Genomic DNA, 18,081 nt, shown 5'->3' on the forward strand with positions numbered 1-18,081 from the left:
GAAAAAATCGGGATTTTTGTTGTATTTTGTTGCTGCAATAAAAGATTCCCAAGTAGCAAACTGACGTCATTGGACGTCAAAATAATGAATGCTTGTTATATGCCTGGATCGCTTATCTTGAATTTTGTGAATCAAAACCACACGATTTATTATAACACTAAGTATCATTATTATTTTCTCCTTTTCTTTTAATTCAGTGATTTGTTAACAGCTTTCCAACATCGAGTAAGAATATTTAATCACCGCGTTACAATTTTTCAACATTGAAGGGCAAAAGGCAAACGTACAAAAAGGGTTATTATATATTCTTGCCTAAAAATCTGTCGCAATCCTAAGTTAAAGATTATTCTTTGGATGAAAAATTAGGCCGACTTTTTACGCAAATGGACTTTTGGAGGGAAGCGCTACTGTGCGATTCGTATACATCATATGTTTCAATAGTCCTCAGATTTTTTCTTTATAAATAACATTCAAATTTTTTTGAGAACTATAAATATTAAAAACAGGAAACTATAAATAATTAATACATTTGTATTTATATATTTTTTATTTTTTTAATTAAATAATAAGAGAAATAAATATATAATAATAAGTATAATATATAAACAATAAAATATATAATAAAATATATAAATAATAAAATATATAAATATAATATTAAATATTTAATAAATAATATATAAATAAATAATAAATACAATATATAATAAAATTTAATAAAATTACGACGAAAAGGCTCAAAAAATTAAAAAATTAAAATGACAAGAATGGGCAGACGAGCCGTAGCAGGGTGTTCGTGCTAATAAATTTCAATGAATACAATTACCCCAAAAACATACGTTTCGGTTTATTTAAAACCATTCAGTGCAATATTACAATCAAAAAATAAGCATTAAAATTAAAAATTAAGCAAAAGGTAAAATACAATAGTCAGTAATCAAACGCATCGCAAATTTCAAAAGATAAATTATAAACCCTAATAGCAAAACTCACAGTCATATAAAATAAAATAAAACATAAAAAAATATATTCTAACAGATATATCAAGGTAAAAAAGATCCAGTCGTGCTATAATACTGTAACAGAATATATACGAAATAGTTAATCCCAGTTAAGACATAAAAAAATAACAAGAAATAATTTTTTTGAATACGTACGGACAAAATTGTATTACATGGCAAACTGTCAAATTTACAAGTCAGATCACAAATACACAGTTGAAAGACTTAGAGCAAATGATAACCGGATAAAAATGTACTCATATATAACAGTAATGAGAGAGAGTCAGGAATGGGGAGTACAAGGAGGGACAAGGAAAGAAGGAATAGGATGAACATTAAAAGGGAATATATTCGTCTGATTCTAACTATCCTCATAAAAGCTCATAAAAGAGAAGTCATTTTTGGTTTAGTTGATAGAGTTTTGATGATCTCAGACCCTCGGTTCCATGAGAAGAACTTGAAACAGATTATTGAGATTCTTTTAGAGAAGGTTACCCGCTACCTTTGATCTTTGCTACTATCAACGATAGGATTAAAAAATTGATTTTTAATATTGATAATGAGGCTCATCCTAATCGCCCAAAAGGATTTTTTACAATCCCTTACGTTAAGTACTTTCTTACCAAAAAAAGAATAATCTTCGAAACGGTGCATATTAAAAGACAAATAAAGGGATTAAATAAGCAAAGTGATACGGAATCTCTATCAGATGAATATATTCCCTTGATTAATGTTCATCTTACTCATTCTTTCCTTGTCCCTCCTTGTACCCCCACTCCTGACTCTCTCTCATTACTGTTATATATGAGTACATTTTTATCCGGCTATCATTCGATCTAAGTCTTTCAACTGTGTATTTGTGATCTGACTTTGTAAATTCGACAGTTTGCCATGTAATAAAATTTTGTCCGTATTCAAAAAAATTATTTCTTATTATTTGTTATGTCTTAACTGGGATTAACTATTTCGTATATATTCTGTTACAGTATTATAACATGACTGGATCTTTTTTACGTTGATATATCTGTTAGGATTTATTTATTTATTTTTTATGGTTTATTTTATTTATATGACTGCGAGTTTTGCTATTAGGGTTTATAATTTATCTTTTGAAATTTGCGATGCGTGTGATCACTGATTATTGTATTTTACCTTTTGCTTAATTTTTAATTTTAAAGTTTATTTTTTGATTGTAATATTGCACTAAAGATGGTTTTAAATAAATCAAAACTACATATGTTGGGGAAAATGGAAAGTTATATGGACAAGAAAAGGTTAGAGGTGAATGTGGATAAGACAAAGGTAATGAGGTTTAAAAAGGGAGGAGGAAGAATGAAGAGAGTGGAGTGGAGATGGAAAGGAAAAAGGTTAGAGGAAGTGAAAGAATTCACATATTTAGGGTATAAGCTACAGAGGAACGGGGGGCAGGAGGCGCAGGTAAAGAACAGAGTTAGGAAAGCAGGAGCGGTGATAAGACAGGTGTGGGGAATGGGAAAGAGAAGGTTTGCAGGAGACTGGATGAAAAGAGTATGGCTAATGGAAAGGTTGGTGGGGACGGTGTTGGAATATGGGGCGGAAATATGGGGATGGAAGGAGAGGAGAGAGGTGGAGGCAATGCAGGAGCGATGGATTAGGTGGACGTTAGGAGTAGACTGGTGCACGCCGGGGTATATGGTAAGAGAGGAGATAGGAAAAGACAAATTTAGGATAAGGGCAGGAAGGAGGGCGGTAGGGTATGAGAGGAAGTTGGAGGAAGGAAGGGGAGGAAGTTTAGCGAGGAAATGTTTTGAGGATATGAAAGAGAGGATAAGAAGAGGAAAGGAAAGAACGATGTGGGAGGAAGAGAGGGGAGAAATTCTGGGAAGAAAGAGGAATAGAAGGGAAAGAGATGGAGGAAAAAAGGGGAAGAGGAGAGGAAGTATATGAGGGGTGGGAACAGAAAGACAGGGAAAGGCAAAAGGAGGAAAGATGGGAGAGGATAAGAGAGTCGAGATATAATAGATGGTATGGGGAATGGAAGGAGGAGGGTTTACCGGAATACCTGAGAAAGGGATGGGGGGAAAGTAGATGGAGAAGGATAGTTAGGTTCAGAATGAACAATGAGATGAGAGGGGCGAGATACTGGGAAGAAGAGGAGAAAAGAAGATGTAGGTTATGCGGGATAGAAGATGAAACATGGGAGCATGTGATAGGAGAATGTGGGGGAGAAGGGGAGAAGGGAAACTGGTGGGAAAGAATGAAGGGAATATTGCAGGAAGGAGGAGAAGGGGAAGGATGGATGAGAGAAATAGAGAAAAAGAGGGAAGAGGGGAGAACGGAAGAAAAGGGGGAGGGAGGGGAAAAGGAGGAGGGAAGTATGAGGAGGAGAATGAGTGAGGTATGAATGAGGTGGTGGAGAATATATGGGGAATCGGAAGCCGAAGCGAAGCGATAAGTAGGGACGGCTCTTTCTCTCTCTAAAGTAGTAGATAAGTAGGTTAAAGTAGAATTAAGTTATTTGTAAATTAGATGTAAGAGTAGAGATAAGAGTAGATATAAGTATAATTGTAAGAGTTTTGTAAGGTTGGGGAACGCTCCTTCAAAAGCGCCTTCAATCCCTTATAGGGGACGAATAAAGAATTGAAATTGAATTAAATTGAAATAAATCAAAACGTATTTTTTGGGGGTAATTGTATTCATTGAAATTTTTGTTTATTAGCACGAACACCCTGCTACGGCTCGTCTGCTCGTTCTTGTTATTTTAATTTTTTAAATAAAATTTGATCTCAATTTTTTATATTATATCTCTTGATCTAAAATCTGAGAATCACTGAAATCGATTTAAAGCTTTCACAACAGCTAAATTTTTATATACGTTGGATAAAAATTGTGTATCCTTTTCTCACAATCCAATTAACAATTATTCTTGTCAAAATTCAAAACATTTTCAATATCGAACAACGATATCATCGTCAACGATCGCTCGCTGTTAAAGCAATTTTCATTTCCTTTTATCTTGAATCTTGTCATCTTATGAATCTATAAACTCTATCCATCCAATCTTTCGTCAATTGTTTATTCCAGCTTTCGTTTTTTTTTATGTATTTAACGGTGTTTTCAATATTATTATTAACATAATTATTATTATCATTATTATCGTTAGCAATAATTGGTTTTTGGACGTGGATCTGTGGATGGATTATAATTTATATGAAAAATTCCATAATTGTTTTTCCTTTTTTTACCTCAAACGAGCGAGTGTTTTTCGAATTTTTTGATTTATCCAACAACTGATAAATGACGGAAATGAAATAAATCGTTTATTTTGACCATCTTGCTATAGAATATCAAAAACATTTAACGTTTGAATATAATATAATTTAATTTAATTTAAAATGTCTTATAAAACTTCGAATAGATATGAAAAAAATTTCAATCTCTTCTCAGTTTTTAAATATTAAAAATATTTTTTGCTACTTAAAAGATCGCAGATATTTAATGCTGATTTTAACAAGAATATTTTCAATATTTATTCCAATAAGTCCGAAAGATTGGTGAACTCTCGCCCGTCATTGATCTCTCTTCGAGCGTTTTTTTAGATATTTTTTTCATCATCATCGTCGTCGTCGTCGTCATTATTCTTTTCTTCAAAGAAGAACGTACGAAAGAATATATACACATTTGCATAAGAAAACAGACGGAATATACAGCATGCAAGTGGTTAGATAGCGTCCACCTTTTTTTATTCTTTCCTTCTTGTTCTTTTATTCTTGTGATGCGCGACTTTTTTCATCGGCATTTTCATCTTCGAAATTTTGATAATCGAATATAACGCTGATGAGGTCATTTCTCGAAAACGTTATCATTATCATCATTATATCGTCGTCACACACGCAGCAATATTTTATGTTAAAACTTAATTGCGAAGATATTCAACGCACTATATATACTATTTGTGAAAAAACGCTACACCTCACTACAGTGATTTATTTTTTGCTTCATAAATGATGATGATTAAATCATTCGAGACCGTCCTCTCGACCATTTAAATAATTAATCTTATACATATAAGATATGTTAATACTGTTAAAATCAAATTGTTATAAGCGGCATGGAAAATGTGCTTAAAGCTATATATTTCAAAAGTGATTAAGAGAAATCATTTATTTTATAACATTTTTTAGCTAGAAATCCTCAACAATAATAATGAACGAATAAACTTGTCTACAAAATCACACGTGAAATGGTCGAGATTTCATTTGGGAAAATGGAGCAAGTATTTTTTTCATAGCAATAACATGTAAAAAAAGAGAGATCTTCTCTCTATTCGAAAAGAAATTTATTTCGCGTTTTGCAGCTCAAGAATTCCACAGATTTCTTCGATTATTAAATTATGTGTAATTCTTATCTTAGACAAAAAATCTTCTACATAAAAAGATTTTAAAAAAATAAAAGAAAATTTGAAAACAGAAAAAATAAAAAAATTATACACATACAAATACACTACAATTTAAATAAATATTTCAAATATATTACATTTATATAAATATGTAAAACTCAATTAATTCGATTGTAACTACTTCGTCGTGAAATGTTATAAGATATAACAATCTTCTCGAAATAATAAAAGTAAAAATACATAATATTATTTAACTGAATAATATTATTTAATAATTGATATATTGTCGATCTGAAGAATTCTCAATAATGCAATACTGCACTTTATTTATAATCCGCGAGTGCTCTATCTCATAATTGTATACATAGTGTGTATACGTGTTAATATATAATTATAATATATATTCCGTATATAGACTTATATAAAACGCACGAGAAGCGATTATTCAAAGGCTACTTATTCTTTTCGATTTTATTTATTTATAGCAACAAGCTGTTTTTTTTATCTATCGATACTCGGTACTCGGCTTCGAGTTTTATAAATGGAAAAAGAATTCGGATTTTTAACTATATGGATCTCGTATGTACGGGATCACTTTAATATCCTATATAACGTTAATGTTTTCGCGTAAATGTGTATGTATTTGTCTTAAATACTTGTTCACGTGTCAATAAATGCACGTATTATGTATGTGCGTATGTGTATTTGCACCCGCATATATATATATATATATATATATATATATATGTTTTGTGTGTATGTGTATGGATATAAGAAAAATATTTAAAAATTTTCCATTCTTTGGACTAATTTTGCATAAAAAAAAGAAAATGCTATATATTTTATTATTCCATATTTATACTAGTATAAATAAAAACAATATATTTTAATAGGCACACTTTGTAATATGATATTTTTCTGCTTTTTTTACATAGAAAATATTCCAAACAAGATGAACAAATAAATTTATTAGTTATTATATGCATCCTGACGTGTATTTTATATTTGCAATCTATGAAATCTTGCAACGTCCAAAGTAGCAAACTAACGTCATTAAACATTAAAATGACGTATGCTTGCTATCTGGGGTAAGCGCTGATGAATCAAAAGATATATGTATATATCTTTTTGCGTGTGTTTATATTTGTATGCATGTGTGAATGTGTGTATGTGTGTTATAATAAATTAATTATATTTTCTCAAGTCATTTCTTGAGTTCGAGACCGACGCATAACCTGCACGCACCGTCATCGTTATAAGTTTCTGATGTTAATCCTTCATCCTGATCCGGATTCATTCGGATTCTTCATTCTCTATCTGCAATTACCTCATTTTTTTATAACTAATGATGATGATCTATATGCGGATCTCCACGATACTGCGTCCTACTATCTATTTTCTGATTGCAAAGAAAAAGCAAAAAAACTTTCTTATCAATGATCGATAAAATTTGATGTTCTGATAATTGAATAAAGTTCTTTATTTTTTCAAGTTTCTCTTCGTGAAAGTTTTAGGATCTAATTTTGCTTTAACCAACCCAAGTAGGAAACTATAACGTCATTAAATGTCAAAATAATGTCATTTTGACGTTTAACCCTTGTAGAAATTTATCACTAGTAACACCAATTAATCACTTATTTCGAGTACTTAAAATACTGATATACAGTAATTTAAGTACTCGAAATAAGTGATTAAGTACTCAAAATAAGAGATAAATTGGCGTTACGAGTGATAAATTTTTATAAGGGAATGACTTCAGTTTGCTATTTGGAGAGGAATATGCCGTATCATCTTGATTATTTCATCTAGTATTTGTATTTTAGTTGTTCTCGCAATAAATAAATCAAATTGTAAGCGTAAATCAAAATTATCGATCATAACCTTTCAGGAATCTTTAAGTATTGTTGATTAGACTTTATAGTTGTGTTCCTTATCTTTTTATCTTTAGTGATTATATTTTTATTGATGATCGCACTCTTTGAGTTATTTTATTTATAATATTAATTTATATTCGGTATAGGCGCATGACTCTTCAGCAACTCTCGAATGTCAGAATGTTGGTATTAGGCTAATGAAGAAATTTAGAGATTTCGGTCGTGAAGATCTTGAATCATCATCGATTATCAATAAGAAAAGCTCTTACGGGGACATCATCTCGGCCCATTTCTTCACCTCTTTGCTGCAGCTATGAAAGTACGTGGACAGACTGATTGCTAGAGAGGTGAAGTGATCTTGTCCCTTTCCCGGGAGGGCCATCGCTCGTCTTTCCGCGACGAAAAATGTGGAATTCTCGTTGAACTATTTTTTCTCTTATCTTTCTGTCCTGTAATTTCGAAGGATGCGACGGACTCTAATTCTCCGTGCCGTTGTTACCTTTTCCCCAGAACTTGTCAAAGCGATTGCGTGCTTTCTCAAGAACGTCACTTGCCGCCGAGCGTTGTGTCGAATCTGGCCCTACTGCTGGTGCCTCTAAAACATGGTAGCCGCTCATGGTGCTACTTCCGGTGCTCGTGGTACCGCCAGTATCTTGGGGCGACGACTCAGCCTCAAGAATACGGTAACTCTGTTGTGGTGCATGCGACGTAGATGACGATGTCGTCACCAACATCTTCGTAATTGTTGTCGGTACGTTGTCCTTTTTCTTCTCCATTTCGGAAGCTGGATCTTCCAGACATCTTGTACCTGCTGCGGGTTTCACCAGTGATTCTGGACTCTGTCGCTCTTTCGTCTCCTCCACAATATCGGTGATCTAGAATTAAATATAAAAGAAAACGATTTTTTAAAGGTGATCCCAAAATCGTTGTGTTTTATCGATAAAACGATTATTTTTGTGCGCGCTTTTCTTTTTATTGATTGAATAGAATAATAAATGCTTTTCCACGATTAAAGTACATATAGAAACAAAGCCGGGACCTATTGACCTATTCATGCTCAGCTAACCATTTCTGCGAAGGCAAATGTAGGTAACAACTTTTGTTTGTTAAATGGCCGCAAATGAGAAACATATTTTGTCATCATAAATTCAGTAAATATTTCCCAACATCAGGAATTTTTTCCTGACTTTTCGAAACGAGTGCTTATTAATTTTGTAAATATTAATTTTTTTAAGTCAAAATAGTGAGTAAACAATTAAAAAATGTAATTATTGAAAAAAAATTCGAAAAATGGCTTTAAAAAATCGAAAATATTTAAATATCCTTTTTGCCAAAAGCTTAAAATTTATGTTTGAAATCTAAAATGTTATACATTTTTATAAAAAACCGAAAAGGTCTCATTAAGAAAAAAAAATAATTTCGGTTAAAATTGACTAAAATATCATCAAATTTTTTTCAATACAAAAGGCTTCCGGATGGATGCCGCGTGATTGAACAGCATAATGCCGACGTTTCGCAAACGTTGCAGTTTGCATCTCCAGGGCTGAGATTTCCGATACTGAGCCTTTTTGAGTTGTGGTCCTTATGTATATTGTGGAAGGTTTTTCATCTACGGGAAAGTATTCCATTATGAGGCCCTCTGGTGTGAGTGTATATTAAGGGCAATGTGCCAAATAAGGTTTGATAACCTTTGTCGCGGTTGAGGTTATCGGGATGCTTCAGAATTTCTAAGGCTTCACGATGTTTCCTGGCGAAATAGCTTTGCGAGAAGGCTAGTTTGGTTGCTTTGTCGTGTTGTACCGGGTGTCCCGTCTCCATCCAATGTTCTGCCAAGACTGATTGATTAAAATGACCTTGGCACTCCGTTGGTATTCCTTAATTCGTGTACTGATCTTTCTCCCAGTTTCTGTACGCAGTTATGTTACTTTTCCGCAGGAACAAAGAATCCTGTATACACCTCGTGTTTCTAAGTGTGGTCTCTGGTCCTTAGGATTAGGAAGTAGTTGCGCAATCTTTTTTTAAGATTTGGAAATTACTTTGATGTTGTGTTTACCCAGGATCCTACTAATGCGTTCTGTTGTATCCTGAAGGTATGGAAGAATTGTCCATTTTTTATCTTCTTTTTCTTCTTCTTTTTCACTCGATGTACTCATATTTGTAGAACTGGAAATTTTGTTTTTCAGCCTTTCAGTTGTTTGATTGATGTCTTTGCTGTTATACCCATTCTTGGTCAAGACTCGGTTGAGATATTCTAATTCTTCATTCAGGGAAGTTGGTTCAGAAATTATTAAGGCTCTGTATATTAATCACATCTTGGGATCACAATCCAAGAAGGCTCAGTATCGGAGCTCTCAGCCCTGAAGATGCAAACTGCAACGTTTGCGAAACGTCGGCATTATGCTGTTCAAGCACGCGGCATCCATCCGGAAGCCTTTTGCATTGATAATTCCAATGGTCGCAAAAGTCTCAAAACTAGAATTAAATTTTCTTTTTTAATTATTTCAATATTTTGTTTGAAAAATACATTCAAAGACAAAAAAAATGATCACCTTATTCATGACAATATATTTATTTTTCTTTATGTTATAAATATTTGAAATTTTTTAAATTCAAAAAATTCATGTTTTTAAAAATATATAACTCGGAAATTAATAAAGATAAAAATCTAAAAAAATTCATGGAAGCTGCTTTCAATAGATACAAAAAGATAAAAAAAATGAAGTAAATAAGAAATGGTCGGGGAAAAAAGTCGTTCATTTGGTACGGAATGCCCCATATATGTATAGGTATATGATGTGGATATATAATATAATATGGATATCTCGAGAGCCGTCAACATCGTTCTTAATAATTCAAATTTGATGAAAGTCGCCAATAGATAAAATTTAAAATTAAAAAAAACTTTCTTTGATTGTTCTTAATATTTATTTACACGCCTCAATCTAACTTATGGCGTTATTTATAAATAGTTATAAGGCAGAGAGAAGTATTGGATTGAAAGGGTCTGAATAGCTTAGTGATAAGAGTAGTGGCCCGGTAAACGAAAGGTCTCGGGTTCGTTTCCCGATTCAGCGACTTTCAGACTAATATTTTTCTCGTCAATTTTTCTACAGGAGATTAAGGGGGAAGGAAATTGATGATCTCAAACCAAGAGACATAGTTTCCAATTAAATCTTGACAATTTGTCAAGTTTAAAAATCCGCGAAAAAAAATTAATTTTCGCGCGCGTTAGCTCTTAGGCCGATTTAACTATATATATATATATATATATATATATATATATATATATATATATAATATATAGTTGAAAGCATATCCTAACAGCAGATCAGTCACTAACAGTGCGACGACAGATTGACGCAACAATCTGAGAACAGATTCGTCAATCGCAAACTGAAAACAGATTCGTCAATTGCAAACTGAAAACAGATTTGCGCCAAACGTTCACCAATTTGAAGAAAAATAATTAAGTAAAAAATGAAAAAAAGCAAATACAAATAAATCAAACATTAAATAATAATCCGACTTTCGAGTCGAATAAATACGAAATTACCAGAATCTTTATTGCAAAATATACAAATAATACTATCTAAAATAATTATAATAAAAAATATAATAAAATTGAAAAACAGTTAAGAAATCAAATAAATAACGAGTAAACGTTTCAACATTAACAAATAAAAAAACATTTAATAATTCATAATATTAAAAAAGAATAAAAATAATTATTTTTATTTTTTATAATTATTTTTATTTCTTTTTCAATTATTATAAATTATTAAATGTTTTTTTATTTTTTTTTATCCTTTTTTACTTAATTATTTTTCCTCGATTTGCTGAGTATTTGGCGCAAATCTGTTTTCAGTTTGTTGCGTCAATCTGTCATCGCACTGTTAGTGATAGATCTGCTCTAGCGTTACACCCAACTTGATGTTAGGATATGCTTTCAACTATATTATATATATATATATATATATATATATATATACACACATTATATATATACATATATATATATATATATATATATATATATATATATATACACACACACACATTATATATATACATATTGTTGCATAGTTACATGTCTTTTCAAAATAGGCGCGTAAGCATGACATCGCGTTTAGGACAGGAGAGCAAGTGGTATGGCGGGGGTGACAATGTGCGATATATATATACACGCGTATCGGCGGATCCAGTCTCTTCCTCTCCGGCACAGCGTAAGAAACACACACACAGCTGAGTTATACGAAGGATAGGAAATAAACCGATAGTGAATATAGCGAATACGTGGCAGATTAATTATCGAACCCCTTTCCCAAGCGGGGACACAACAGTTGACGACGAGGATGGGATACCGCACAAAAAGTTAAGAGAAGAGTACAAAACCCTGCAAAGAAGAACACGTGCGTGTTACATTGAGTGCCGAGTAAATTTTTTTTTACGGACCACAACTCGGTACTGCGGATTCTGCCATGGCTGAGGCAATCGTGCATGGAAGTTTCGCAATAGAAGCTTTCGATCCTGCCGTTACAAATTGGAAGCGTTGGCTAAAACGTTTTGAGGAAGCCGTTACAGTTTTCAAGGTTCCTGAACCACAGAAAGTGGCGTACCTACTACATTTCATCGGAAGTAAATCTTTCGATATATTATGCGACAAGTTAGCACCTCTCAACCCGTACACGCAGACGTACAACACAGTCGCATCACATTTGCAGGAATTCTACGCCCCTGCACCTGCAAATTCAGGCAGCGGGAGTATCATCCGTGGACTACGTGGGCCAGAAAGAAGCGGCAATGGGGAAGAAGGACAAACGGTCACAACACAAGAAGCCGGCAGTAAACAGACCAGCTGTGTTCCAGAAAGCAAAGCGTGCCATACAGGACGTTCCAAATTATAACAATACAAACGGTATAAATAGCGCTACATGTTATAGATGCGGAGGTAAGCATTTAGCTTCGAAATGCACATTGAATAGAGAAATCGTGTGTTCAAATTGCGGCATTAAAGGTCATTTAGCAAAAGTATGCATGAGAAGGAATAAAGCAAAGGCGCATCAATTAAGCGACATTTTATGGATGAATACGGAACGTATTAAGCATAGAGATAGGTATTTTGTTTCCGTCGATGTAAACGAGAAAAATGTGCGTTTCGAAATAGACAGCGGAGCGGCGGTTACAATTGTTAGTAAATATTTTCTTGAGCGTTGGTTTCCGGATGCACAAATAGAGAACACAGATTTGAAATTATTTACATTTTACAAAACAACAATTACGGTTGTAGGTTACGTAAAACTACACGTACGTTACAAAGGGATTATCAAGTCATTAAATATGTACATTACAGTCATGGATAGAGAACCACTCATGGGACGGGAGTAGATTCGTCAGTTAGGCGTACAATTGACCAATACGGTATTTACGTTAAACTCAAATACAGGAACTGAATTATATAAATTTCTGCGCGGTTACGAAAACGATTTGGATCCTTCAAGTACAAAAATCAAGGGAATACAAGCGCGGCTTATCCTAAAAGAGAACGCGAAACCAATTTTTCTTAAAGCAAGGAAAGTACCATTCAAAATAATACCTTTAGTAGATCGGGAGATCGATAGACTCGTTAAAGAGGGAGTTTTACAAGAAACGAGCGCGGCAGAATGGGCGACGCCGATCGTGCCAGTCTTAAAGAAAGACAATTCGATGAGGCTCTGCGGTGATTTTAGCGTGACAGTAAACAAACAATTACTAGTAAATGAATATCCGTTACCTACAGTAGACGAACTTTTTAGTACCCTATCGGGAGGTCAAAAATTTTCAAAGATAGATCTGAAGCAGGCCTATTTACAAATGAAAATTCATCCCGCGGATAAAGAGTTATTAATCCTCAACACACACCGGGGATTATACAAATGTACACGTCTATTATACGGGATCGCTTCGGCGTCGGCAATCTGGCAGAAAGAAATCGATACTGTACTGAAGGGCATTCCGGGCGTCTCTGTTTTCTTAGACGATATCAAAATTACGGGTCCGAACGACCAAGTGCATCTGGAACGACTTAAGGAAGTACTTACACGTTTAGCGAAATTAAATATACAAATTAATAAGGAGAAAAGCGAATTTTTGAAAGAGGGGATACATTATTGTGGCTATTACATTGATAAAAACGGAATTCATAAAGAAAAAAGAAAAATGGAAGCCATTGAGAAAATGCCTCGCCCGAAAAATATAACGGAATTGCGTGCGTTTTTAGGATTAATTATTTATTACGGACGGTTCATTCAAAACTTAAGTGAAATACTTACGCCATTACATACATTGTTACAAAAGGAAGGCGGCAAAGCTGTGATTTTCAGATGGACACAGGAGTGCGAAGCAGCTTTCTTAGCGGCGAAAAGAGAGTTTACGAGTAATAAAGTTTTGGCGCATTACAATCCCAAACACCCATTAATCGTAGCATGTGATGCAAGCATGTACGGCGTAGGAGCGGTCCTTTCGCAAAAGCACCCAGATGGATCAGAGCGAGTAATCCAATATGCTTCGCAATCTTTGTCTCGAATACAGCAGAAGTATGCACAGATCGATAAGGAAGCGTATGCAATTATTTTCGCGATAAAAAAGTTTTATCAGTTTCTATACGAAAATCGTTTTACACTCTACACAGACCACCGTCTACTTACACAAATATTAGCACCCAACAAATCGTTGCCGGTACATAGCGCGATGCGCATGCAACATTACAAAATTTTCTTACAAGCTTTCAATTACAATATCAAGTATAAAAATACGAAATTACATAGTAATGCAGATGGATTGTCGCGGTTACCAATTCAGTCAGAGGACGATTTCGAATACGACGTAGTACATAAATACGAACTTAAATTAATAGAATCCTTTCCAGTCACATTTACAGAATTAGCAGCGGAAACTGAAAAAGATACAGAATTACAAAAGTTATCGCGTGCGTTACAATCAGGCAAAAAGCTGAAGCCGAAAGAAAGATTCAATGTTCCACTTGCTGAATTTAGTTGCCAACGTGGCGTGATCTTACGAAACGGTAGAGTCTTAGTGCCGCGGAAATTACGAAAGAAAATTTTGCAAGAGTTGCATGAGGAACACTTCGGCATTATTAAAATGAAGGCAATGACTAGAAGATATTGTTGGTGGCCGGGTATCGACAATGATTTAGAGAATGTAGCTAGGAACTGCGAAAATTGTAATTTAATTCGAAACAATCCGCCAAAAACACAAAGACTTACGTGGAAGCCAGCAGAGCGAGCGTTTCAAAGAGTACATATTGATTACGCAGGCCCCTTTATGGGACATTACTTTTTTGTGTCAGTAGACGCGTTTTCAAAGTGGCCAAAGGTGCTCATTACGAAAAATATTACAAGTAATACAACGATCATATCGAATACGTCGTATTCGAAATCGTCCTCTGACTGAATTGGTAACCGCGACAATCCATCTGCATTACTATGTAATTTCGTATTTTTATACTTGATATCGTAATTGAAAGCTTGTAAGAAAATTTTGTAATGTTGCATGCGCATTGCGCTATGTACCGGCAACGATTTGTTGGGTGCTAATATTTGTGTAAGTGAACGGTGCTCATTACGAAAAATATTACAAGTAATACAACGATCAAATGCTGTAGACAAATTTTTTCAACGTTTGGCATACCGGAGGTGGTAGTGTCAGACAACGGTCGACATTTTGTATCTAGTGAATTCAAAAACTTTCTCAAATGTAATGGAGTAATACACAAAACTACAGCACCATTTCATCCAGCGACAAATGGGCAAGCGGAGAGATTCGTCCAAACTTTCAAGCAGATGTTAAGAAAAAAATTCAATAGTCTTTCAGCAAGTACGGAAGACTTACAGATAGCTTTGTACCAAATTCTATTACATTACAGAAATCTGCCTCATGTGTCGTTGGGTGAATCGCCAGCAGAGAAAATGCTAAAGCGTAATTTGCAGACACGGTTAGATTTATTGTTGCCAACACAAATTGATACAAGCAATAATTGCGAGACTAAACCGTACGATAAGAGATTGCGAAGTACATATCGGCGAATGAGTAGAATGTCGGAATTATTACGGCAAACAAAAATGGATTTTCGGTTACGTGCAACAAAGACTCGGTCATGCACATTATATTATTTGTTTAGATAATGATAAATGTTGGAAAAGACACATTAATCAAATTCAAAAAAAGGCGAGTGTCCAATTAGAGATACGTATAACAGGAGCGACAATATGTTCGACTACGAACCCCCAAATGTAAATCAAATACCTGTTATTAATTCGAGAGATGTAAATGTAGACAAGAATGCGAGAATGGTAAGGGAAACCCCAGCGCAAACAAAGGTGGATAATACACCACGGAGATCAGCGCGGGAAAAGAAAGTCCCAACGTGTTATGGGGAATCAAGTTTATAAAAAGAAGAAAAAAAAAGAACAGAGTCATTAACACATATACATGTAGATTTTTTGTTGTTGTTGCTTTTTTTTTCTTAAGAGAGGGAAGAGTGTTACATAGTTACATGTCTTTTCAAAATAGGCGCGTAAGCATGACATCGCGTTTAGGACAGGAGAGCAAGTGGTATGGCGGGGGTGACAATGTGCGATATATATATACACGCGTATCGGCGGATCCGGTCTCTTCCTCTCCGGCACAGCGTAAGAAACACACACACAGCTGAGTTATACGAAGGACAGGAAATAAACCGATAGTGAATATAGCGAATACGTGGCAGATTAATTATCGAACCCCGAATAATATATATACATACCCGAATAATATATATATATACCCAGCAAACACAGTATATAAATGTTATATACTCAAGCATGTTACATGTAACGTATATGTTAGTTGTAATTTCCCACTTATAAATGTAACATTTTTAATATTACATATATTACATTGTAGTTATATTGTCATTATATCCCAAGATAGCACTGACTTATCAATACATCAATGTGCTATTTGGTATATAATTACAATATAACTACAATGTAATATATGTTATATTAAAATGTTACATCTATGAGTGGGAAATTACAACTAATATGGATGTTACATGTAACGTACACGTTATATTACCTGTTATATTCCGTTTTATTATAGCAATGTAACAATTATATATCGGTGTTTGCTGGGTATATATATAGTTAAATCGCCCTAAGAGCCAACGCGCGCGAAAATTAATTCTTTTTTGCGGATTTTTAAACTTGACAAATTGTCAAGATTTAATTGAAAACTATGTCTCTTAGGGTATACTTTCAACTTTTGCTTGTAATTGGAGCACACTCAAGGTCCTAGATTTGCAGCCGCATTGGGTAGAAAATTATTTCCCGATTGTTAACAATTCTCAAGCAAATGGTTAGCTGGATGTTAAAAAAAATTTTAAATGTCCAAAATTTAATTTACATCTTATATGTATGCACAGTTATGCTTCTGACCTTCTCAGTCTTCGTTAATGTATCCTGTATGTTCGTGGGCAATGGACTGTCCCTTTCTGAGTCCAGATCCTTGTGGCCGTTTATGCCGCTAAAACTACCGAGCGAGACACTTTCGCTCTCAGGCGACTTATAACCGGAGTGCTGGGAATGTTGTGATTTGTGTTGTGCTGCGAGCTCCGGTGGTGCCGATTGCGGTGCTGATGGTACGGATGATGGTGCCCACGTCTTTGCCTCGCTATGCGGACGCATGAGGGGTTCTTTAACAGAAATAATTAGATTTACAATCAGAGTAATATATTATACCTCATGTAATAATAATAATAAAAAATAATAACGTTATTTGATCCTTTTGGAGCCACAAAAATGCTTTTTTTGCAAGGAGTGTACCCGAATCTTTTATAATATCTTTTTAAGTGCACATTCTTGGCTATCTGGGTGATCATAACCCTAACAGCACACATATCCCAAAAATGTTCAGAGAACATCCTGAGGATGTTCGAATGTCATCTGGATATCTTCTGAATATCCTCTGAATATCTTTTGAATGTGTTATGCTATTAGGGAAATTATTCAGGTACTAATCTTTTTGAATGAATATACAGACTGATAAATCCTTTTCCACAATTAAAGCATTAATATTAACAAACGGAGGAGGGAAGGTTAAAAGAATTGTTAAATCTGCATGCATAACTAATAAAGATTTATGCTCGAATTCAACTTCGCGCTGCTATCGATAAAACAAAGCTTTAAGATCACCTTAATTTCTTTTAATTTGGCCACACACACACACACATAAGTAATTTTACAACTATAATCCCTTTTTTACAAATAATCCTTTTTTCCTCCTTTCTCCCATCTCCTTTTCTTCCTTATTCTCCTCATCCTCCTTTTCTCTCCTTAACCGCTTTCTCCTCCTCCCACAATTCTTTTCTAAAAACCTCTTATAAAGTTAGACATATGCCTCATAAGAGGTTTCTCTTAGAAAAGAATTGTGAAAGGAGGAGAAAGTTAAGAAAAGGAAAGAAAAATGAAGCGGAAGAGAAAAGAGAAATTATAGTTATAAAGTTACTTATGACCAGACTATACCCAGCAAACACAGTATATAAATGTTATATACTTAAATGTTATATACTTAAGCATGTTACATGTAACGTATATGTTAGTTGTAATTTCCCACTCATAGATGTAACATTTTTAATATTACATATATTACATTGTAGTTATATTGTCATTATATCCCAAGATAGCACTGACTTATCAATACATCAATGTGCTATTTGGTATATAATTACAATATAACTACAATGTAATATATGTTATATTAAAATGTTACATCTATGAGTGGGAAATTACAA

At 34.0% G+C, this 18,081-nt stretch overlaps 1 protein-coding gene across 7 annotated transcripts in view; it reads right to left on the reverse strand.

Moving 5' to 3' along the window:
* Positions 1–4,274: 4,274 nt before the first annotated feature.
* LOC114931603 (uncharacterized) overlaps positions 4,275–18,081 on the reverse strand; it is a 129,348-nt gene continuing 115,541 nt past the window's right edge. For all 7 annotated transcript variants that reach the window (XM_029303725.2, XM_029303730.2, XM_029303724.2 and 4 more), the window contains 2 exons: positions 16,727–16,983; positions 4,275–8,128 (listed from right to left, as the gene is read on the reverse strand). In XM_029303725.2, coding sequence (XP_029159558.2) covers positions 7,730–8,128; positions 16,727–16,983 — 656 coding nt within the window. In that variant the 3' untranslated portion in view covers positions 4,275–7,729. The remainder of the gene's footprint in view (positions 8,129–16,726; positions 16,984–18,081) is intronic.

Source organism: Nylanderia fulva, unplaced genomic scaffold (assembly GCF_048542155.1).
Source record: "Nylanderia fulva isolate GAGA-0341 unplaced genomic scaffold, ASM4854215v1 Scaffold58, whole genome shotgun sequence".
NCBI classification, from domain to species: Eukaryota; Metazoa; Arthropoda; class Insecta; order Hymenoptera; family Formicidae; genus Nylanderia; species Nylanderia fulva.